At 51.6% G+C, this 24,310-nt stretch overlaps 1 protein-coding gene across 6 annotated transcripts in view; it reads right to left on the bottom strand.

The window, feature by feature from the left end:
- UBN1 (ubinuclein 1) overlaps positions 1–23,755 on the bottom strand; it is a 29,134-nt gene extending 5,379 nt beyond the window's left edge. For 2 of the 6 annotated variants that reach the window (XM_063171315.1, XM_063171317.1), the window contains exons 1-15: positions 22,877–23,522; positions 21,292–21,378; positions 20,309–20,404; positions 19,632–19,766; positions 19,091–19,194; positions 17,557–17,986; positions 12,709–12,779; positions 10,214–10,343; positions 8,814–8,932; positions 8,229–8,351; positions 7,303–7,446; positions 4,511–4,561; positions 3,409–3,451; positions 1,888–3,111; positions 266–518 (exon numbers count right to left, since the gene is read on the bottom strand). In XM_063171315.1, coding sequence (XP_063027385.1) covers positions 266–518; positions 1,888–3,111; positions 3,409–3,451; positions 4,511–4,561; positions 7,303–7,446; positions 8,229–8,351; positions 8,814–8,932; positions 10,214–10,343; positions 12,709–12,779; positions 17,557–17,986; positions 19,091–19,194; positions 19,632–19,766; positions 20,309–20,404; positions 21,292–21,378; positions 22,877–23,116 — 3,250 coding nt within the window. In that variant the 5' untranslated portion in view covers positions 23,117–23,522. Of the gene's footprint in view, positions 1–265; positions 519–1,887; positions 3,112–3,408; positions 3,452–4,510; positions 4,562–7,302; positions 7,447–8,228; positions 8,352–8,813; positions 8,933–10,213; positions 10,344–12,708; positions 12,780–17,556; positions 17,987–19,090; positions 19,195–19,631; positions 19,767–20,308; positions 20,405–21,291; positions 21,379–22,876; positions 23,524–23,717 lie in introns of those variants that run through there. The other 4 variants (XM_063171314.1, XM_063171318.1, XM_063171316.1 and 1 more) reach the window with 4 other exon arrangements.
- Positions 23,756–24,310: the final 555 nt, after the last annotated feature.

Here is a 24,310-nt window from a genome sequence, read left to right as displayed (position 1 = left end):
AGGACAGGGAAAAAGGAACAAATACACATCCAAGACAGAATGAGCAGAGGAGCTGCAGCAGTTAGCAGAGGTCGGGTTCCAGTTATTGGCACTTCTGGGTGAGCTCTAGGGATGTTCTCCAAACTGCTGGAGATACAAAAGCAGGGAGCACAGCACGAAGCAACAGCCAGAGAGATGGGCTGGTGTGCAATGGGGCAGCCCAGCAGAGCACTGGTGGTCTAGGTGACAGCACAGGTGACACACAGGTGACCAGCAGGATACTCACTGTGCCCGAGGCCGTGGTGGAAAGTTCCTGGAGCAGGTCCTGTAACTATTGCATCCTTGGAAACTCCTGCTTTGGGGGAGGAGTCGGAACTGAAGGAGATGACATGGAGAGGGAAAGAATGAATAGGAGAGATAATACCTAACGGGGTGGAGCTCAGGGCAGCTGGCAGCTTTGGGTTGTTGGACTTGTAGGATGGAGCCAGTACACTTAAGGAGGAAGAGCTTGTTAGCAGCACAGCTCCACTAGTTCCTTTCTGCAAAGCAATGGAAAAGGTCAGTCAGGAGAGGGAGAATCAAGGTACAGCATCATTCAGACTTACAGATCTGCAAAACATGGAATGCTCGAGAATTCCCCCTTGGAAAAAGCACCCTCCCAGCAAGAGATGCCAGCACTTGAGGCCATCTGCAGATGGACATTGGCAAGCCAGCTCTTCTGAATGTGGCCACACTGGATTTGCCTCCATGACTCCCTTGCTGGGAATTGTGCCTCCATTAGGCAGAGGAAAAGATTCCACACTGCCTGTGAGTTCCAAGGTTTGCTTCCCACTCACTTATGGCAGCACACACTGCTGACAACTCCAGGCACTGAGGTCTGACACCCAAGGCACCCCAGGAGGTTATTCAGCACCTCATTCATGGAGACAGGCACCACTGGGGACTGCTGCCAGCTCTCTAGCTCAGGAACAGACAAGCTGTATCAGCTGAGCAGTTCATGCTTTCCATTTAAACACACTCCTTGTATTTCCCAGCTCTTTCCATGGGGCACACAGGAAGGCAGGCATGAGCAGCCAACAACAAATGAATACAACATTAGGAACTATTACTTTTTTGCTATAGATAAAAATGAACCCCCTTATACAATTAAGTAATAAAATATTGTAGTAACACAAGTCTGTACTGACAACCCAGAGGTCCTTCCTGAAATGTTCTATCCCAACAAATATTGGGAAAATTTGTCCATGGAAGGGGTGGTCAGGCACTGGCACAGCTGCCCAGGGAAGGGGTGGAGTCACCACATCTGGGAGGATTTAAAAGCCATGGGGATGTGGCATTGGGGACATGGCTCAGAGGTGGCCTTGGCAGTGCTGGGGGAGTGGTTGGACTCATGACCTTAGAGGGCTTTTCCAACCTGAATGATTCCATGGTTCTATAACCACAGGTTATTTATACTGGTTATGGGCCAGTCATGACAAACATGGCAATAATACTAAAATGACTTGGAATAATTTAAAGAAGGCTAAGTTTGTAGATCTAATTAATAATGCATTCATCATTATACTTTTAGTTTATGCAATGAATTTTATCTCTTGCGATAAATTACCTTACTGCACTTTCTCTTAATCCAAATGGGAGCCCTACTGTCCCCCATAACTCACAGGGCCAGGGCAGGACCATGACACAGCCTGGGCAGTAACTGCCCTTTGGAAGGCAGCACAGTATTTATTCAGCTCAGTGGTTGTTTAGGCTGAAAGTGAAAGCTGGAATTCTGGAGGGCAAGCCCAGGGCAAAGGCCACAACTTTCTAGTCTAAAGCAGCTGAAATCCAGAGAGTCATTCCAGATTTAGCTTCTGAAGTGCCCCCTTCAGGGCAGCAGTGCCTGCCAGCACAGCAGGGCCCCCTTACCGGCACAGAGGTAGAGGCTGCGGTGCTGCTGACCACAGCTGGCTTTAGGGACGAGGTCAGCAGCTTGGCCACGCCCTGGGTGCCCCCGCTGGAATCCCCGTTGGAGCCCCCAGGAGGTGCCACCAGGGTCAGCTTCTGGGCCACGGGAGGTTTCTTCACCGAGGAGCCCGAGGCCGGGCGGCCCGAGGCCGAGCCCAGGGACGGGGCCGCAACACCGGCGAGCAAAGTCCCAGAGGAGCCGCCCTGGTTGGCAGGAGCTCCAGAGGAGCTGCTGGAAGAAGCCCCGTGCTTGGAGAGGGAGCCAGCGACAAAAGGGGATTTGTAAGATTGTCCTGAAGAGCCGGAGCCGCTCGAGTGCTTCCCGGTGTAGCTGAGAGAGGAGGAGGACAAGCCTTGGCTCTTGTGGGAGCTGCTGGAGTTCTGGGTGCTGCCTGGGGACGCGGAGGAATGGAAGCTCTGAGCTTTGGTTGATGACTTGACCTGCTGGAGGAGGGAGCGCTGGGGCAGGGGCGTGGAGGATTTGGGATTCTGCAGTTTGACAAAGGGAGCTGGGGAGGTGAAGGGTTTCTGGAGCTGAGCACCAGGGTGGAACACCTTCACCTGAGCGCCCGGCACCGGCGCCGAGGCCGGCGGCCCGTGGCCTGGCCTGACCAGGCTGTGGTGCTTCTGTTTGGCCTGGTGGGCATCAGGAAGGATTTTGCTGGGGGAGGCTTGGCAGGAATGTTCTTTGTAATTAGAGTTCTCTGTCTTCTTGTCTTGAGAAGACTGGCCCAACGCCAGGGCCTGCTCAGCTAGGAAGTTTAGAGGAGACTGGAGGGAACCAGAGGATGATGAAAGGGAAGGGTTCAGCTTTGGAAATGTCCTCTTCTCCTCTGAGGATGCAAGAGCTGGGATCTTCTCTGGTGGAGCTTTTGGAGCTGCAGGAAGAGTAAAGTCAGGGCTCCCTGCTGCCCTGCTGTTGAGCACAGCCAGTTCCTTGGACACGGCTTCCAGGGAGGAGGTGGGGTTGTGAATCAAGTCCTCATCCAAGGAATCATCCTTGAAGGTGGCAGGAGCAGCAGTGCTGCTGGCAGCCTGGGCTGTCCCAAGGGACAAGAGCTCCCTGGTTTGGGCACTGATGCCCAGGGCTCCTCCCTGGGGCTCTGAGGACATGGCCAAGGTGCTGCTCGAGTGCAAGGAAGGGACAGACACCGACAGCTTCTTGTCTGGCTTGCAGGAAGAGTCCTGGAACATCACAGGAGAAGGCAGAGTCAGAAGAGAGATAGGGTTTACTGCTGAAAAGGGAAGGAAGGTTCACAATCTGGGGATAAAAGGCAGGACACGCATATTCTGTGCCCATGAGCTCCCACTTCCCTCCCAGCTGCCACTGCCATCAATTTTAGCTGCTGCTCCAGTTGATTTTTCCAAGCAGAGCAGAGCCATTTCACAGGAGCTGATACAAAGCTCAGACACAGGGTTCAGGGTGGCAGTCACTTGCCATTTGGCACACACCAACCATGAGAACCAGAAAACAGAACTCACCTTCACTTTCACCTTGGTAGGAGCTATGACTTTCTTCTTCGCCCTGTTTGGAGCAAGACAAGAGAAACATGGCTGAGTGACTGCCCCAGGGAAGGAGCCAGCCAGGGAGCACTCCTGGGCCCTGCTGGTGATGATCCACTGAGTCTTTGCAGGGAACAGAGGCAGCATCTCAGGTTGCTAGGATTCAAAAGCACATGACATTTGGTTGCTGCTCTTGGAAGCCCCAGCTCCCACCAGGGAGTGGAGCAGAGCCTTGGAATGGCAGCAGAGCAGTGAAACACCCACACACACATCTGCACCAGCTGCAGGACCCCACTGCTGCCCTCCTACAGCAAGGCCCAGAGAGAAACTGGCACAGAGACTGTTCTGCAGAAGTTACATCCTTCTTTTGGCTTCCCAGAAGAAGCAAAAGATGCAAAAGCATCTGCCAAACTCCCAGAGAATAGATTTGGTCAGATGCAATCCCTGGTACAAGACACCCCTGAGCTGCTGGGTGTGTGGCTGGGGGAAGGATGACTCCACACCCTATTCCACTTCCCCTCACTCACCAGTGCCAAGAACAGGACAGTCTGCCAACTGACACCAGCCTAAATCCACATCCTCATCTGTTATCGACCACCAGCAAGATCCATGAGACCCTTTGGATTAAAGCCCCTGCCAGGTGGATTCTGATGGCTCTTGGTGAGCCTGCTGCACCCACCTCCACCAGTGTGAGCTCACGGTGCCCCTCCTTGAACCAGGCAGCAAGAGAGAGGGAATGCAGAACCCAGCAAGTACCAACAGGACAGGCTGCAGAAATCACACTCCACCTGACCTCCCTGAGCCTCCCAGGCCCAGCACAGAGCCCTCACTCCAGGCTGTAGAACCAGAGCTAACCTGGCTTTAAAGCTGTTATTGTTGAGCTTGCTGAAGGCTAAAGCACCTGAGGGAAGTGTTGGGAGATGTCACACACAAACAGCTGCTGTCCCTAGACCTCCCCAAAGGAAGCAGCACTGATCTATGAGGGGGGAGCCAAGCAAGCTCAGGTGCTCCTGCAGGATCCCCCAGGCCCCAGGGATGGAGATGAGCAGTTGTCACTCCAGAGGAAGGCTGTGATACTCACAGGACTGATGTGAGGTGTCCGTGCACACGCCTGCTCTCCTTAAACAGTGTCCTAAGAAGGGAAGAGAGCAATGAGAAGTGATATCCAGCAAGACCCAGTAGAGCAGCTGGGATCACTGGAGACAGAGCTGCACAGCACAGCAGGGGACTTGATGAGACTGAAACCACAGAGAGCAAACCAATATTCAGCCCTTTGCCAGGAGGATCATCCTGAGCTGCCCCACACAGTTCTCTTGCTTGTAGGCACTGCAAAGGCCATTGTGGCAGTGGTTGGACAATGCCTAAGGAAAGAGCTCAGCCAGCTTAAAATGCCAACTGGAGGGGCAGGATCATCACTCAGGGCCTTCCTGCTGCCAGAGATCATCCAAGAGCTCTTCAGCCTCCAGGGAGAAAGTTCCCTTCCCGTGCCTCTCAGCCAGCAATGAAGGAGAGAAGGGTCTGTGCTGCCTGTGTCCCCAGCCTGGAGCTGAGGTGACTCTGTACACCACAACCCTTGCTGGAAGGACTGACTGAGCACAGCCATAGACTGAGCCTCATCCAAAGCCTGCACTACTGAGGGTAAAGCAGAGTCTCCCCCAAACACTCTCTGACCCAAACCAGCTGCCACTCAGCTGCCCTCCTACATGGCAGGGAGGAGCAACAAACATTCCTTCAGTACTGGCACATGGAATGGGATTCCTGGCACATGGAATGTGATTCCTGGCTGGTATTAACAGACTTTTGTTTTATTTTTCTCTTAAAAAGCAAGCTTATGTTAACCTAACATTTTGCTAATCATCTCTTAGTGCTCATGGAGGAAACAGACTCATGGCAGGGCCTCTCTAACTCATCCATGAAATTGCTGCTCTACCTTCAAGTTCCTCTCACAGATGAACTTCTGAGACCATGATGACAGCAAATCAAGCTGACTTATCCATGGAATTGTTACAGTTTTCCTAGAGCCACCAATCCCTCCCCATGGCTGTCACTCTACCTTCTGTCTTTAAACCACCAAGTCAGAGAATATCTTGAGTTGGATGGGACCCAGAAAGATCAAGTCCAACTCCAAGTCCCAGCAGGAGAAACCACTGTCCTTCAGCCATTGGAAAGCCACCAGGAAATCCACTTTTACTGAGGTATTACTTACTGTACTTAATTCCACTGGAAGTGCCTCCTACACTGAGGCTTTGTGAACACCTGAATGCCCAAGATCGGTTTCACCATCAAACTTGAAGATTTTAATTACAAGAAAAGTTTTTAAATCTTGGCAAGCTGAGGCCCTCAGGCTGGGTATATCTTCATTAACTAAGCAGGAATCTTCTCCCACCTCCTCATGCCACCTTTCAGCTCCTGCACCACCACACCACAACCATGCTGAGCACTGAGCTTCCTGTGCACATGCACCAAACAGCCCTCATGGACTTCTCCAAGTGCATCTCTGATGTCACTCATTCTTACTGCTCTCAGGAGCTGCTACCTGCATCTTCCTTCACCCTCCAACACCCAGAAAGCAAACTCAGCAGAGAACTCAGCAGAGAAGTCAGCACTGCCCAGCTGGTGAAATGCAAAGAGACACATCATGGAACTGCTTGGGTTGGAAGGAACCTTAAAGATTCCAAAGTAAGACTGCAGAGTTGTCCTTGCTTTGAAAGTACTGAGCAAAACAAAGCAGGCCAGAAGGTGGTGACAGCCCCAGCAGAGGGACTGTGCCATTTGTGTGGCTCTCTGCCACTGCCAGCTCAGGGCAGGGATGATGGAGAGTGGGAAAGAGCAGGAAACAGCAGCGAGGGTGCAGAAACCACACCAGATTCTACTGACTCCAGTAAGCCACTAAAACCCTTCTTTTGGGAATACTCCAGAGAAGACTTCCCAAAGTGTCTGGAAAATGTATCCTTTGTGATTACAAGTGGATCTTTTGTGATACAGAGCCAAGAAAGCAGAGACTGGCCCATGGGCCTGAGCTCAGAGCCAGTTCAGTGCCAGTGGCACCTGTGTGACACCACCATGGCACCAAGGCTGCCCAGTCCTGGCTGCACTCAGGCATTTGGGAGGTGAAAAGGGACAGAGGCAGGGGAGAAGGCAGGGCTGCCATCCACAGGGCCCTTCCCAGGCTGGAGAAAGGGACCTACACAAACCTTGTGAAGCTCAGTGAGATCCAGCACCAAGTCCTGCAGCTGGCATGGAACAGCCCTGGGCAGAGCCCTGCAGGAAAAGGCCTGGGGCTCCTGGGGGCAAGGGAAGGGAAGCACTGCTGCAGAGGTGTCCTGCTGAGGGCAAACCCTCCCCTGATCAGCACCTGGGAGGACATATCTGGACACAGATCCAGCTTCAGGGTCCCCACAATCCAAGAGAGATGCCAACAAACTGGAACCATCCCAAGGAACAGCAACACAGGACAGTCAAGGAGAGGTGGAGGGAACTGGGTTTGCTCAGCCTGGAAAAAGAGAAGCCCCAGGAGGAGTCTAATGGCAGTTTGCCACTACCTAAAGAGTGGTGGGGACAGGAACAGGATGGAGCCAGACCTTTCTCAAAGGTGCACAGTAAAAAACAAAAGCAGGGAATATTCAGTTCAGTGCAGCAAGGGGAATTCTTACAGGAAATAAGGAGAAAAGATCTCATGAAGAGTGATCAAGTACCAGAACAGGAGCCCAGAGATGCTGTGGTAATCTCCATCCTTGGGAATTTCCAAAATTCCACATGCCAAAGCCTTGAGCACTCTGATCTAACTCTGAAGCCAACCACTCCCTGAGCAAGGGTAGGACTAATGACCTTCCCAGGTCCCTTGGGACAAGGAATCCCTTGGTTCTTGCTCACCTGGCCTGCATCCAGCCTTTTGGCCAAAGGGGCTTCACCTCTCCTTCTAGGAAGGTCTTCACATAATCCTCTAGAGACTGAGCCTTATTCTTGTCAAGGTCATAACCATCCAATTTAATCTTCACCAAGTGGCAAAGCAGCTCCCTGAGGAACAGGAAGATTTCACATACAGTTATGCAGATTGACCTTTCCCACTTGGAGATCATTCTCTTTATCCAGGCTGGATAAATTCACCAAGACACAACCCTGCACTGCCTCCTTAGGAAAGGAGAAGGGAAAAGCACAGTCTGTGTGTGCACAGGGAGAAAAGTCTTGTTATCCCTTCCCAGTGTGAACTCCTGAACCAGCTGAGGCAGCAAACCAGTGCCAGAGCCACAGGCACCAGTAACAAGCACAGAACTGAACCTCTCTGCAAGGAAGCACAGCTGGCTGTGTCCTACATGGATCAGCAGCACAAATCTGTTCCAGAATAAGAAGAAAAAGACAGCAGGACTGATTTTCCTTTTACCCTTTGTCACTCTCCCCTGTTCTCAGCACTCCCTTTTCTGTCAGCCCCAACTCCAGGGGCAGCAGAACCCAACAGCTTCAGCTGCTTCCAGAACCAGAACCTGGGCATGTCAAAGTCTGGGCTGTAGGATGCCAGCAATTCAGCTGAATCCCTTCTGCTCCCAAAGATCTGACTCTCTCTTTTGGACTCTGCACAGAGGCTCTCAGCACTTCTCTCAGGGTTGGCCTGGGCCTGTAATCAGCTTCAGGGTGAGATGCAATAAATGCAGAAATGGCTTCCACAACCAACACCACGAACCTCCACGCTGACTGCTCCTACAGGTGCTTTGTAAACAAAACACAGACTCCAAAATGCTTCACTGCCAACTGCAAAGAGTAAGACAGGTCATGAATTTGCTTAATATCTGAGTTATTCAAACCTGATTTCATCATTCCACTGGAATTTCTTCCGCGGGCCCGCGACACGCTTCCCTCCCTTTTCTTCATCCTCATCCTCATCAGAACAAACTCGCTGCTCTTTGTCTTTTTCCTCTTCCAGCATCCTAAAATGGAGACAGAAAAGGTGGAAGTGATCATCCTGTAGGTACAAGTAGATAGTTAATCTGCAGTATTAAGTAGATTAAGTATCTCTGAACAGCACTGGAGGTCTCAGTATCAGCAATCTCTGGCTTAGGGTGCAAGCTGAGCTATGGGCTGAAGGTTAAGAAATCTCCCAATATTTTGTAACAGAGATGATGGGACTAATGCAGCCTGACTGTTCCCAGGCTGTTCCCAAGGACATGTCTGCACATGCAAAACCCTTCAGCCAAGCTCTGTCCCATCAGTGCTGCTGAAGGTGGCATAGCCACAGACAGCACAAAGAACACACACAGCTCAGTCAGGCCAATCAACAAATGTAACCCACGGAACAAAAAGAGGTGGCAAACTTCAGGAGAGCAGCCCAGGGCACAGGGAGCCTGCTGGGAAAAGCCACAGAGGGGGGAATGAGCAAATGAGGAGCTTACTTGGCAAACTTGGCCTGAGTATGGGCTTGGCATTCCTCCTGGTACTTGGCCACCTGCTCTGGCATGGCCCTTCCAATGGCTTCCTTCAGCTTCTGCAGAGGCTCCTTCAGGCGCCCACCCTGCAGCAGGCACAGAGCTGTCAGCACAACAGCCACGACTGCCTGGTAAACCACACACACTCCCTGTATCCACAGAAGGCTGAGCAATAATCTGTATCAATAAACCTATGCTTTTGTACCTTAGTTCACTACAGGAGGAATTGATTAGTTCTTTAATTAAAACACTGTCGCCATTAGTTAATTAACAAATCATCCTTTGGTAAACAAATCTGTGTTACACATTCCACATGTTCACAATACCAGGTGCAGCAAGTTAAGAATTGTTTCTCATTTTTTTTCTCTGATCTTCTCACAGATTTTTCCCAGAACAATGCCTGGGAAAGTGTCAGAACCCAGGACATCCCTCTGGCTGCCCTGGATGGCTCGAGCCCCTGGGAGGGGGCTCAGAGACCTTGGCATGAATCCAAAGACACCTGTGGCTTTGATTTTAACCCATGGAGAAAATTACCAACTTTATGTGAAGGTTTACAAGCCACAAAAGTTTAAGTAGAATGACAGTTACTTTGTCAGAGGGTGAAAAAGTAAAATGTTGAGGTTTTTAGAATGGGGGTTCAGAAGCCAAAACAGAGGAATTTGGGTGTGCCTTGCCCTTCTTCTTTCTTCTTCTTAGCCTCCATCTTCTGGGTGATGGTGGCACTTTTGGATTGGTTTAGAGTAGAAACACACTGTCTAACATAGGTGATAGGTATTTGAACATTATTATAAATAAAGTACAGGTAGTTTTTAGTATAAAAAGATAACACTGTCCTGAGGGTGGTCAGTGTGCCATGGACTGACCTGCCAGACAGATCTCAGCAGGTCAGAGAAAGAATGTTAGATAGATAACAAATAAATAGAATAACAAATAAATAGAATAACAAATAAATAGAATAACAAATAAATAGAATAACAAATAAATAGATAGATAACAAATAAAAGAATGTTAGATAGAATAATAGATAACAGAGAATAAACCTTGAAAACCAGAGCTGAAGAATCCTGACTCTCCCCTTCGATCTCTGGGCTGGGAAAAAGAGACTTTCCAACACCTCGGGGTCATCTCAGCCACAGAGACTCCAAAAGGAAAGCTGTGTGTTTCTCTCTGTGGTCAGAGAGCTGCTGCCATACAGAACACCCCAAAATGTTCCCATGGCTGGGACACCAAACTCCAGCCAGCTCCAGCCCCCACCCAGCCACCGCGCTGGGCTGATGCTCCATGGAGGACACAGGGTTTGGGGACAGCAACAGCCACACTGTGCCCAGCAAGGCCACCACCCCCCAGGCCTGGTGGCACCTCCTGACCTGCTCGTAGAGGTAGAGCCTGCGGGCTCTCTTCAGCAGCGTGTCCTTGCTGCAGGGGAAGAAGGCGGCCAGGTGGGCGTAGACCCCCGAGCGCACCTGGCTGCTGAGCTCCCGCGTCTGCAGCTCGATGCTGGGGACAAAAACACAGCCTCAGCAGGACTGCCAGCCAGCCCTGAGCCACCAGGGCCACCCTGAGGGGACTGGGAGGCAGGGACATGTAGGAGTGTCAGGGGTAGGACGGTGGGGACAGAGACAGAGATCTCTGCAGCCAGGTCAGGAACTTGGGGTTTATTGCAAAGGGCCTGGGGGCAGGGCCCTGCTGGGAGCTGCCAAACACAGCTCAGAGCAGGCTGAGAGAAGAGAGGGGCAGAGAGGATGAGAGGGTGAGAGAGCAAGAGGGTAAGAGAGCAAGGTTCCCATTGCAATACAATAAATCTTCTTCTGTGTTGAATATTCTAATTCTCACTAACCAATCTAGTACAAGATACAAATCCTACAGCATTTCCATACAGCCTATAAGAATCATTACATCACCATAGTGTGTTACATTTTAAACCCTATAAACTCCTCTTTGGGCCCCTTCTGCCAAGCTGGCAGAGTCTGCTCTGACCCTTGGGCCTGCCTGCAAGCAGAGGGTGTTGTTCCATCAAAAGGGGATCACCTTCAGCTGGCCATGCCATTGTTATCCAGTTGTTCAGTAACTGAGGTATCTCAAAGCTTGCTTTCATTTCAATCTCACTTATAGTTTCTATATTCTCAAAATCTTTTGCCAGACAATCATATTTATAAGGCTTTCCTTTTCATCTTCCCCAACAGGGACAGAGGGATGAAGGACAAGGTAAACTGCATGAAACTTCTCTGGATTCTAGAATCAACAGATTTTATCCCAAGCTGTGCTTTGAATCTGCTGGAGAAGGAACAGGTGGCAGTCTGCAGTCTCATCTGCTCCCCCTGGCACCTGCAGGCAGCAGGATCAGGCAATAAAATGGGAAGTGCACACTGGTTGTATCAGGTGCTGTGGCAGTGGAATTCAGGACAACACAAAATCAAACTTTATCCCTTGGGTTTCAACTTCCAAGTGAGCAGATGAGAGAGACAGCATGTGCCAAACCCAAACCTATTGCACAATCAAACAGAAATTAGGAGCCTGGCTTTTTAAGCCATCTCTCAGTATCAGAAAGTGTAAAAAATATCAAGTGATTCATCATCACCATTATTAAAGTCACAGAATGCTTTGAATTGGAAGGAACCTTAAAGATCATCTTGTTCCTCCCCTGCCATGGCAGGGACACCTCCCACTGTCCCAGGCTGCTCCCAGCCCTGCCCAGCCTGGCCTTGGGCACTGCCAGGGATCCAGGGGCAGCCACAGCTGCTCTGGGCACCCTGTGCCAGGGCCTGCCCACCCTCACAGGGAACAATTCCCAATTCCCAATATCCCATCCATCCCTGCCCTCTGGCAGTGGGAGCCATTCCCTGTGTCCTGTCCCTCCATCCCTTGTCCCCAGTCCCTCTGCAGCTCTCCTGGAGCCCCTTCAGGCCCTGGAAGGGGCTCTGAGGTGTCCCTGGAGCTTCTCCTCTCCAGGTGAGCACCTCCAGCTCTGCCAGCCTGGCTCCAGAGCAGAGGGGCTCCAGCCCTTGGGGCATCTCTCTAACAGCCCAAATTCTTCTCTCAATCTATATTCATGTCTGGGGTTCCCCTGTTCCAAATTGTGCAGCAAAATTGTACAAATCTGTCTAAATCTCCTCTGAGTGAGGCTGAAGTGATCAGTTCACCACCAGGCAAGGACTGTTTGTGCAGCCAGCACTGGAATGCTGGAAGGTGATAATCAGCCCTGGAAATGAGAGGGAAACAGAGTCCCAAACTCCCCTTGGCAGTTCCCTGCAAGTGCCTGGATAAACCTTAATGAAATTAAAGCCTGGGTGTCAGTGTAATTGCACTGATCACAAAACCCTGTGCATTCATCAGCCCTGTCCAGGCTCTGGCAGAAGAATGAAGCCATTATCTGCAGCTGCCTGAGCAACACTGGCACTCTGTAATTTGGGCCTCAAAACACAGAGCAGGAATGGAATTCCTCCAGTTTTCCCAGAGAACCAGTTGAACACAGCAGCCTTATCCCAGTTACAAACAATTCTACATAGCATGCAAGTTAAGTAGCAAAACCACACCTGACATCTCTCACAGGGAGAGATTTACTTGCATCAGGCTCAACTCACAGGTCAAGTGACCAAATTTAGGCACAAAAATATCAGGCAGCATCCTGAGAACAGGAGGCCTGGGTACATTCCCTCCAACACTCTCCTAGCTCATCATATTTCAACTGAAAGCCATTTATAGGAGACTTTCATGTTATTCTGGGCATGTTCTGCCTGGAAGACCTGTACAAAGACAACCCCACAATTCCTGCTGAACCTGCTCCTGGATTTACCAAAAATGCTCTGCCTAATGCTCTCCTTAATGCTCTCCTTTCCCACAGCTCTCTGCTGGCAGCACTTACTCCAGGATGATGTTGTTGATGTCCTGAGTGAAGAATCTCTGCTTGCCTTCTCCCTCAGCAGCTCTGGCAGCCTGGAAGTCAGGAAATTTGTGTTACAAATCATCAGCACTTCACAGCTGGCACAAGCAACCAGGTGTCTTCAAAACCACCCCAGAACTACTGCAAAACAAGGCACAGCTTTATTACACAAACTCTGCCACAGCTAAAGCAAAGTAAAATTTTTCCAAAGTATAAATCCACTTTGATTTAAGTGAAATGTACATTTTTGAGTTGAGTCTGTAGTTAGAAAACATAGCTATTTATTTAGCCTGACTGCAAAAAGCCTAAGCTCAGAGAAACTGCTTCAATGAAAGACAGAGATAAAAGGAGAGACAGAAAGTGATAGAAAGATACAGAGAAACTGCTGTGAGACCAAGTCAACCTGACCTAAGAATTCTTTCTGATAAAGAACTAGCAGCAAATGTCAGGCGAAATTCATAAAAATGAATATGTATGAACCTATTGTAAAATTGTATACATAGGTATCTGAAAAAAAGATTAAAAAAACCCTGAAGTTCCCAGAAGTACACATATCATTTTAAAAAAACAATTCCCACATGCATCCAGCACTGTAATAAACATACCAGCTTTACAACTTTCACAAAAGTTGTAGAGTTTTGATTATCTCTGCAAAACACAGCAGAAGTGTGAACCTCCCCTGCTCAGGTCCCTGCCTGACCTGGTAACACCTGCCTGACCTTCCCAGCGTGGATTCTCCTCTCCAGATTGGAATCACCACTCTGGAGTGTTTCCTAGGACAAAGGAGGTGACTTCTCTGGCAAACTTGCCATGGGGACAACAACAGCTTCAAGCATGGTTTTATCTTCTCAGTAAATGGAGGAATATGAGCTCAGAGCTTGTCCCTGGACCAGGGAAGCTCAAACTAATCACATCTAAGGAAGGTTGAGGAGACTTATCACCAAGTTTACTAGATCCATCTGGAAACTAAGCCAAGACACCAAGAGAGAAGAGTCACAGCCACAGGGGATGTGTTACTCCCAGTCAACACCATGGAAACAAAAAAAAAAGTCCAGTTCAGGAAGCTTCCAGAGCTATGACTGCAGCTCACAAAGTGCTGCCCAAAACCATCACACCCATGAAAAATATGTCCAGCAGGAAAATAATTCCAAGAGATGAATGAGGTAGAAGCAAATTGCCAAGAGCTTTCAGCTTTTTCTGAGTGGGGATATAAACAAAACTGGGATTTGGCACAAGGCAGCACCACGAGTTAGTGATTCCTTGCACAGGGAAGCAGACTAGGAGAGAATTTTGAAATCCCATTACTTATCACTCCAAAGTTGAGGCAGGCAAGCAACTAATGGATGCCCAGAGGGTGAACATTCCTCCCTGCCAGCAGCAGGTGATGTCAAAGGACAAGAGTCAATGCTAAGGAGAATCCTAAACAGGAAAATTACTCAGGAAGGAGAGGGTTAAAGTCAAAGCAGTTCAAGGAGAAAGGAAATGCCTGGAGGCTCCATTTAGCTCAGGAGATGCTCCCACCTCTGGGATAGAGATCTGGCTCTCAGGCAGAGGTCCAGCACCTCTTCAGTGCCACCTGAGCTCATGTCCCACAGCCCTGACCCACAATTTCAGTTTCTTTCTTCTCTTAACACCCACAATCCAGCCACAAGAGACACAGCAGCAGGAAAATCTAAGCAGGGAAACCAGCGGGGACTCTGCTATTAAACTGTTTCACAACACCATAACAATTAACCTGATATCATGGAACTTCCAAAACATTCTCCTTTAACTCAGATAGAGCCACAAACAGCTGTTTTGGTGCTCTCTGAAACAGAAACATCCACCAAGAGCCCATTATTTTTATCAGCTGTGGCAATACCTGCTTCAGCTCCTCCTCCCCTCCCATCTGCTCACTCCCAGTGCACAACTCAGCAGAACAGTTCTCTGAGAGCAGCTTATCTTCAGTGACAGGAGTTACTCAGCATCCCTCACTTCAGCAAGAGGTGCTCTGCACTGAAGTGCCCCAGGAGGCAGAACCACGACAGAGCTCCAAGGGCATGTTTAGGACTTAAAATCAATGTTTAAAACCACACCAGCAGCAGGAACAAAACCTCCCAGCACTTGCTGACAGGCTGATGGTGACAGCCCTCACACCACAAGGCTGACAGCACACTGTGACAGGCCAGGAAGAGATCCCTGACCAGCACCCAGTGTTTTCCTTCTCCAAATTAGACTGGAGCTTCCCAAAGAACATCACACTATGGAGAAGGAGCCCACCTGCAGGAGGAGCTACTGGTGAACAGACAGAAGATCATCCTTCTAGACATCAATATATTTCACTCCTTTGCTGGAACCCTGGTCACTGAGAATTTCAGACTTTCTGTGCTGCCAGGCACTGACCCCCAGGAGAACACTGCACTGACCTGAGGCTGTGGAGAAGCTTCCAGAATGGAATGGCAGAACTGGGATTGTGGGTGTGGAGTTTGAACAGAAGTGTATAATATGTGGTGGAAAACTTAGAGTTTAATGTTTTGGAATATAGTAATATATATAAAGCAAGATGGAGGTTTTAGGGCAGAGGCTGCTCCTTCTTCTTCATCTTCTTCCATGGGTTTGGGTGGTTTTGTGTAATTGGATAAAAAGTCCACATTGTGGGCACAAGTGGTTCGTTACTGGGTTAAAAGTAAAAAAAATTTTGGTGTCATTTCCTAATTGGACAGTTTAGCCTTAAAAGGCCTTATAGAGAGAGATACATAGCCATTTTCTACCTTGTTAGAGAAAAGCACTGTAAAACTCACAGCTTGTGAGACTGTGACATAGATAAGAGCTAATAAACATCTGAGTCTGACAAGAAACACTGTCTGTTCATTTAATCCTGGCCCTGGCAGAAAAGAAGCAAAAAATCCATTCCTCCCTAATGGGACCCCAACAACCAGATGTTAAAATTGGCTGAAGGACTCAAATTGCCAAATTGGTGCAGCTCCAGTGGTACCCAAGCTTCAGCAAAGGCTCTGCCTGTGACATGGAAATGGTTCTAGCAAATCCTCAAGCCCCATCTACAGGGCTTTCCAGGCCTTCTCCCAGTGCACAACTGTGCCAGTGCTTTCCAGCTGCACCCTCTTATTTCACACACACAGCACTGTGCACCCCTTCACTGTCCTGACCAGCACAGCACATTGAAAACATTATGGTGGCATTTGTCCTTGTCATGGTTTAACCCCAGCCTGCAACTCAGCCCCTCACAGCTGCTGCTCCCTCACCCAGGTGGGATGGGGCAGGAAATCACAGAGGTGAAAGTGAGAAAACCCAGGGAATGAGACAAGGCAGTGTAACAGGGAAAGCAAAAGCCATGCAAGCAAAGAAAACAAGGAATTCATTCCTCACTCCCTGTGGACAGGCAGTGTTGAGCCATCCCCAGGACAGCAGGGCTCCATCCATCACATGTTTCATGTGGGAAACAAATGCCATCACTACAAACATCCCCTCCTCCTTTTCCCCCAGTTTTATCTGCTGAGCATGACTCCCTGGCCTGGGATATCCCTGTTGGAATCCCTGTCCTGGCTGTCCCCTCCCAGCTCCTCCTGCCCCTCACTGGCAGCCTGGGGTGGGAGCACCAGAGGCCTTGGCACTGGGTGAGCACTCCCTGCTCAACAACAAAACATCCCTGGGATATCAGCTCTCTGTACAGCACAATTCCAAACTGCCCCAAAACGGCCACTCTGGAGAAAATGACCTCCATCCCAACCCAAACCAGAACCCCAGGCTCAGTAATTCACATTTCAGTCCATTCATGTCAAACTGACTTTGGAAATTACTGCTTGCACCAGGTCCATACTTTTCCAAAAGGGGTAAAGAAGGAATCCTGGCCAGCTGTGATCTCAAGTGTCACATTCAGCACTTGGACATCACTTCACATCTGGGCCTTCAAGAAAATCACTTAGAGGAAACTGAGTGACACAAAGGTGTGATTCCAGTGGATCTGAGAAACTCCCACTGGAGTGTGCTCTGTCCCTGTGTGCTGCCACACACAGCCAGTGGAGCTGTGCCCTCCTGTCACACACACAGAGCCAGCAGAGCTGTGCCCTCTTGTCACACACAAACACAGAGCTGTGCCCTCCTGTCACACAGAGCTGTGCCCTCCTGTCACTGTCACACACACACAGAGCTGTGCCCTCCTGTCACACACACAGAGCTGTGCCCTCCTGTCACTGTCACACATACACAGAGCTGTGCACTCCTATCACACACACACAGAGCTGTGCCCTCCTGTCACACACACACACAGAGCTGTGCCCTCCTGTCACACACACACACAGAGCTGTGCCCTCCTGTCACTGTCACACACACAGAGCTGTGCCCTCCTGTCACACACACAAACAGAGCTGTGCCCTCCTGTCACTGTCACACACACACAGAATTGTGCCCTCCTGTCACACACACACACAGAGCTGTGCCCTCCTGTCACACACACACACAGAGCTGTGCCCTCCTGTCACACACACACCCTCCCGTCACACACACACCCTCCCGTCACACACACAGTCACACACACACCCTCCTGTGTCACACACACACCCTCCTGTGTCACACACACACACACCCCCTCCTGTGTCACACACACACACACCCCCTCCTGTGTCACACACAGACACCCTCCTGTGTCACACACACACACACACACACACATTCCTGTCACACCCTCCTGTCACACACACAAAGACACACACATTCCTGTCACACCCTCCTGTCACACACACACAGACACACACATTCCTGTCACACCCTCCTGTCACCCTCCCAGCAGAGCTGTGCCCCCGCCAGCCCCAGTGTCCCCAGGAGCTGCTGTACCTGAGCCAGTTCCTTGATCCTTTTCTCCAGGGGGGCAGGCAGCCCCTCGGGGAGGGATGGGGGCTGCTTGAACTCCTGCTCCAAGGCAGGGTCGCTGCCATCCTCCAGCTCAGGGCAGGGGCTGCCCTCGGGGGACTCGCTGAGCAGCCGCTCCAGGTCCAGCTCGCTCAGGGAGTCCATGGCTGAGGCTGCCTGCAGCAGGTCACTGTCACTGGCGTGCCCAAAGAGGGACAGCAGAGGGTCAGCCATGGCCTCTGCCTCCCTTGGGCCTGCAGGGTCTGCTGGGGAAGGGGGCACCGCTTTCTGCTCTTCGTCTTTCTTCTTCTGAGCATCCTTCTCCTTCTGGAACTTCTTCAGCATCTCCTTGACACTGAGAGCTCCAGAGTATTTCTTCTTCTTCTTCTCCTTACTTGCATTTAATGCTGTGAAGCTGCAAACAAAGGGTAGAGGGGGAAAGGGAACTGAATACAAGACCAAGGAGCAGACAGGGTCCCTTTTCCCCAGTTCACTTCAGGCACAACTCCCTGAAAAGTCTTAGCTCCTTAACCAATTACAGCAGAAAAAGTATTTTACAGCTTCTAAAAGTCTCAGGGTTCTGGCTGCTCTTCTCAGCTCAGAGAAGTCTGTCCTGACTCACTGCAGAGAGGTGCTGGGGCCTAAACGACCTCCACAGAGCTCTGCTTTCACTTAGCTACATAAAAATTATTGTTATTCCAGCAAGGAAGGTTGGGAAATGCACAATTAGTACAGAGGAACTGAGGCAGGACAGAGTTGGTGTGAAGCTTTCTGCTGTGTTAAAACCAGGAGAGCAAATTCCTTTCCTTGCTCACTTTGAAGGAATCACACACTGATACCATGTCAGACACATGGGCTGCTGCTGCCCAAAAGCAGATCCATGCAGGAAAAAATAAATTACAAAGAATAGTTAAAGGTAGAAGGAAAAAACTTAGGAGGAAAATACAGGAAATTAATGAAAAGCAACAGATATAGATACTGAAAGAGACAGGCCAGGCAGATCAAAGCATGGACAGAGCTACAGCACAAGATGACTCAGAACAAAAAGAAAAATCATTCCATTTTACAGCCCAAAAGCTATAAAAGAGCTGAGCACTCATCCAAGAAATACTTTGGGCAGGAGTACAAAGGACTGCCCAGAGAGAGCAGTGACACAGCCTGCCTGCCTTGTAACCTCTCCCTCCTGGCAGCCCCAAGCCCTTCCCACCTGCCTTTCCTCCCACAGCTTCATCCCAACAGTTGTTATCTTTCCCTCTCCTCTCCAGATCTGTTCCCATTAAACAGAGCTCCAAAAACAACACCACTCCTGCAGCCAGCTGTGCTCCCCCCATGCTCACACCCTGCTGCTCTGGAGCTGTGCTCCTTCCCTTTTTCCACCTTGGGAAGCAACAGGGGTTTTCTTGCTGGTGTTTGCAATGTGCATTGAAGCCACCCCACACTGCAACAGGTTCCTACTGCAGCCAGCTGGAACCCTGGAACAAGGTGCTGAGCAGCAAGAATTGCCTCCTCCCCTCCTTACCCAGCTTTTGGAAACTTGGACTTCTTTGATTTCTTTTCCTTGTCATAAGAATCATCCTTCTTCTTCTTCTTTATTTTTTCACCCCCATCTTTCAACTTCCGCTTCTGCAGAGGGTTTAAAAACAAGTCACAACCAAGGAGTTTCCCACAACATCACCAGCACTCCCAGAGCCACTCTGGGGCCTCTCCCAGGCATGTGAAAACACAGGATCATCACCCCAACCCCCTACATCCCTCTCCATGGCTCTGGCATGTGTTGCCTCCAGCATCTGACACCACTCCCATAATGCTGTGACTTCCAGGGTGACAGGGAGCTGCTGCCACCTCTGCTCTGGGAACCAGGTAACCCCACCAGAGTCTTATCCATGCCAGACATGCTTCATTTTACTCAGAAATTTTAGGATACAATGGGATTTCATGTGCCTATCCCTATCCTGTCCACGCCAAGTCATAAATCTCTCCCACTCTGGATGTTAACACACTTTCATGCAGCAAGCTCTGAGCTGTAACAGAGGGGATCATTGAGAAAGCTCCTTCCTGACCTTGGGACACTTCTTCTTCTTCTCTTTGACATAGTCATCCTCAGACTCAGAGGCCTGCCGGAACTGCAGCGTGCCTGAGTTGATGTAGAACCCTCCATACTTGGTGGTGAGAGAGGCAGGAACCAGCTCATCATACTGCAAAGAACAGACAACACTTCATTGCCACTGGGACCTGCTTACCTCATTCCACAGCTCAGCTGCTTGGAGGATGCAGTGGGATCCATGGAATCACAAAACATGCTGAGCTGGAAGGGACCCATTAGATTGAGTCCAGCTCCTGGCCCTGCACAGACAACCCAACAATCCCAATCCCTGAGAGTGTTGTCCAAACACTCTGGAGCTCACACAGGCTTGGTGCTGTGGCTCTGAGAAAGCTGTTCCTTGAAAGGGGAAGAACCTTTTCCTGATATCCCACCTAAAGCTCCCTGGCTCAGCTCCAGCCATGCCCCCAAGTCCTGTCCCTGGTCACGAGGAGGTTGTGCTCCCCCAGGAACACTCTGGATGCCCACCAGCACCTCCTGCCACACAGCTGCCCCTCTCACAGAGCTCACCCCCTGCCCCAGAGCTCTCCCTCCCTGGCCCTGGCAGCCTCGTGGCTCAGTCCCAGAGCAGGTTCAGCCTCCCCTCAGCCCCCTTTAGGCACTCCCAGCCCCAGCACCCCCAGCCCCTGCACTCACAGCCTCCGAGTTGTCGATGAAGGAGTCGGACTCATCGTAGCCATAGCCCATATCAATCAGATCCTGGATCCGGTCCTTCCTGCGCCTCTTGCCACCCTGAACAACAAACATGGACACTGGGATCACTCTTCCATCCCAGCAGCCCACAGATACTCTGACACAGTGCTCCAGGACACAAAAGCTACAGCAGAAGCAAAGCAGGGCTGGCTCCCATCACACTGCACTCGCAGGTTGTGTAAATCCAGTTTTAAGCCTTGTCATAGAGAAACAAAACAGTGCAGCCAAATGAAAAACTTCCAGCCAGACTCCACACTCAGCTGGGTCTGCATCCCTCCAACAATCCTGCCAGGGCTCTCTTCCATAGGGCTTGCTCTTCCTCAAGTGCTCCAGCAGGTTCAGACTCAGTGCTGCAGGCATCAAACACACACACAGAGTGTGCCAGGGGGACCCACGGGCCAAATCTGTGCCACAAAACAACACAACTTGCTGCCCCAAAGTGCCAAAGGGCATAAAAACCACAGTGTGGTTTTAGTGCCAGCCACAGAAATAATGGAAAAGGAAGAACAGAAAGGACAGGTAAGAGAGATCCATGCAGCACTGTCCTCATCACAGCCCCGGGCTCACACTCTGAACATTCCACTCTGCCACAGCAACAAGGCCTAGGAATCCATTTTTGCTTAAGGAAAACTCAGTTTTATCAATCACAGCAAGTGATTTGCAGCTCACTTTAGTTCATGTAATTTGCTTTAATCAGACTCATCTGATTTAAGAATGAATCTGAACTATTTTTGCAGCCCTGAGACAGAAAAAGAACATAAAAAGCAGCACATGGCAGCCAGGATAAAGGACTGGGGGAGAACAGGAACTTGAGAGCCAGTGAGCATTAAAAGCACTGCCTGAGACCTGAACAGCACTGCCCAGCCCAAAGAACATCATTTAAAAAAACAACACAACATAATTAAAAAAAAAAAACCAACACTTACATATTTTTCTTCAAACTTCCTAGCAAGAGCCTCCACTTTGTGCCTTTCCTTTTCCTCATCATTGAAGGGATCAGCTGGGTCTTTCTTCTGCAGAAACAAAGGGGGTAAAACAATGACAGCCAAACCTGTCACAGTGCCACCAAAACTGCAGGAATTAAGCCCATCCTGAATGGAGCAGCTGGGCAGAAGCTCAGATAAAGCAACCTTTAGGACAGTGCTGATCAACATCAGTGCCAGGGACAGTGTGATCAGGGCACTCTCAGCATGCCTGGGGATGCCACCCAGCTGTGGGGTGGGAGGGCATCCAGAGGGACCTGGGCAGGCTGGAGGGCTGGGACCACGGGAACCTCACAAAGTTCAACCAAGCCAAATGCTGGAGCACCTGGAACCTGTGGGATCAGTGCAGGCTGGGAGATGAAGGGATTTGGGGGGCTGGAGGGTGACAGCTGGACCTGCCCTGGCTGGGAGCACCCAGAGACCCCCCTGGGCTGGGCTGAGCCCTGCTATGGGCACCAGGAGGGGGGGATTCTGCCCCTCAGGTGAGACCCCACCTGCAGAGCTGCCCCCAGATCTGGGGAACAACAGCAGCAGGACCTGGAGCTGCTGCAGAGAGTCCAGGGGAGCCCACGGAGACACCCCAAGGGCTGGAGCCACTCTGGAGCCAGGCTGGCAGAGCTGGGGGTGCTCACCTGGAGAGGAGAAGCTCCAGGGACACCTCAGAGCCCCTGCCAGGGCCTGAAGGGGCTCCAGGAGAGCTGCAGAGGGACTGGGGACAAGGGATGGAGGGACAGGACACAGGGAATGGCTCCCAGTGCCAGAGGGCAGGGATGGATGGGATATTGGGAATGAGGAATTGTTCCCTGTGAGGGTGGGCAGGCCCTGGCACAGGGTGCCCAGAGCAGCTGTGGCTGCCCCTGGGTCCCTGGCAGTGCCCAAGGCCAGGCTGGGCAGGGCTGGGAGCAGCCTGGGACAGTGGGAGGTGTCCCTGCCATGGCACGGGTGGGGTGGGATGAGCTTTAAGGTTCTTTCCAAGCCAAACTATGCTGGGATTCTGAGAGTGTCCCTGTGGTTTGGGTGCTTTCCCAGCTTGTTTTGTACCTGCCTCTGCTTCTCACAAACCCCAGAAAACACCCCCAAAAATTAAATGGCATAAAACATCAACTGACTGCTAACAGTCCTGAAGGCAAACAGTAAAAGAAACAGAATCCAGTAAGTTTCTTTTCACAAACACTCCTAACTCAAACTTTAGATGCTACAGGAGTTTTCATTCATGTCCCCTTTGGAACTCTTTGGAAAACAGCTCCTTATCACTACCCGCTGCCCAGGTACCAAAACTCACTTTAGATCCACTGAACGAGCATCACATCCCACACCTGCCACAGCACAACACCACATTTCAGCAGGGCAAAGGAGTGCCCCAGCATGGCCTGACAACAAGCACCCCAGCCTGTGGGTCAATGCTCACCCACCCTCCTCCCTCCTCGCAGCACTCATAGCAAACACAGACCCAGCTCTCACAACTGAGACAGCCCTTGAGACGTTCAGCTGCAGCACAGATCCCCACAGATCCCCCAGGGACACTCACCTTATCACCTGAAGAACTCCCTTTCACTTTCCCCCGACAGCTCTTGAGGAGATCGGGGTAGAAGAACTCGGGGCAGCGTTTGTGGTCGGGCTCGAAGAGGGTCAGGGTGATGCGCACGGCCGTGGCCGCCGGCTCCGCCTCCGGGGGCTGCTCCGCCTCGTCCTTGCGAGACCTCTTGAGGAAGCTGCTGCTCAGGGGCCCGTGCAGAGTGGTGAACGACACCCGGTGCGGCTCTGTCATGGCTATGGCCGAGCCTTACCAGGCCTCACGGCATCGTCCCCACGGCATTAGGAAAGGTCTGTGGGGTTTCAGCGCGGGTAACGGAGGATGCTGGCAGCGGAACGAGGGCTTTGCTTTCGGAGTTTTCCCGGGAAGTGACAAAGGGCCGTGCTGCGAGCGCTCGCTGCAATCATTAGAGAGAAAAAGGAGAGAAAGAAAGAAGTCAAGCCTTGTAGCAGTGTTCCCTCCAGCACCGGCAGTTCCTCGCTATCCCTCCAGCTCCATCGCGGCTCTCTCTCCTCGCACCACACCGCTCCATGGGTAAGGGCTGAAGGAAATCCAGCTGCGGGCAACAAAACCAGCCCGCCACACTCGCTCTGACGCGGCCCGGGAGCCCTGGGCACGAACACCGGGCCGGGCTGCACCTCTCGGGCCGGGGCTGCACCTCCCGGGCCCGGGCTGCGCTCCGGCCGCGCGATGTCCCGCTGCACGGAGGCCCGCTCACCGCTCACCGCTGTCTCTGGGACAGGGGCCGAGCGGGGCCCGGGGAGGCAGCTCCGCCGGAGGGAGCAGAGGGGCGGTCCGAGGCCGCGGTGCCGGTGCCGGGCCCGCCCTCACTCACCGCCGCCTCAGCCGCCGCTCCGGGCCCGCTCCGGCCCCGCGCCCGCGTCACGTGGGCGGTGCTGCCCTCGCGCCGAGCCGCGCGCGCCACGGCCAATCAGCGACCGCTCCAGCGGCCACGCCTCGCACCGCGACCAATCAGCGGCCGCCGGCGCGGCCACACCTCGCGGGAAAGGCTCGCGGACGGCTGCCCCTCGCCACGTGATCGCGGCGGGCCAATCCCCGGCGCCGGCACCGCCCCGTCCCGGCGGCCCGCGCGCGGCGGAGGCTGGGGCGGGAAGATGGCGGCGGCCCCTGAGGGAGCGCGCGCAGAGCGGCCCGAGCCCGCTTCACTCACACAGCAGCGTTTGTGGAGCCTCATAGGAATCAATGGCGTGAAGCCTCCAGGAAGCTGCGTTCGTCCTGCCCCTCGTGTCCCTTAAAGAAGCTGAGGTTTCTTCCATAGAATGATTTGCGACGTAGGGAATGTAATGATAAGGGATAACAGAATAATCTGATATATCTAAATAGGGGCTCTCATGGATAAGGCTGCAGGCCTGTGCTGGACGATGGCAGACTCACAGCAGCCCCTGAACCTGTTCGGGACACGATGGG

This window comes from Melospiza melodia, chromosome 18, assembly GCF_035770615.1.
Source record: "Melospiza melodia melodia isolate bMelMel2 chromosome 18, bMelMel2.pri, whole genome shotgun sequence".
Taxonomy (NCBI): domain Eukaryota; kingdom Metazoa; phylum Chordata; class Aves; order Passeriformes; family Passerellidae; genus Melospiza; species Melospiza melodia.
This window is presented reverse-complemented; position numbering and strand designations above follow the sequence as displayed.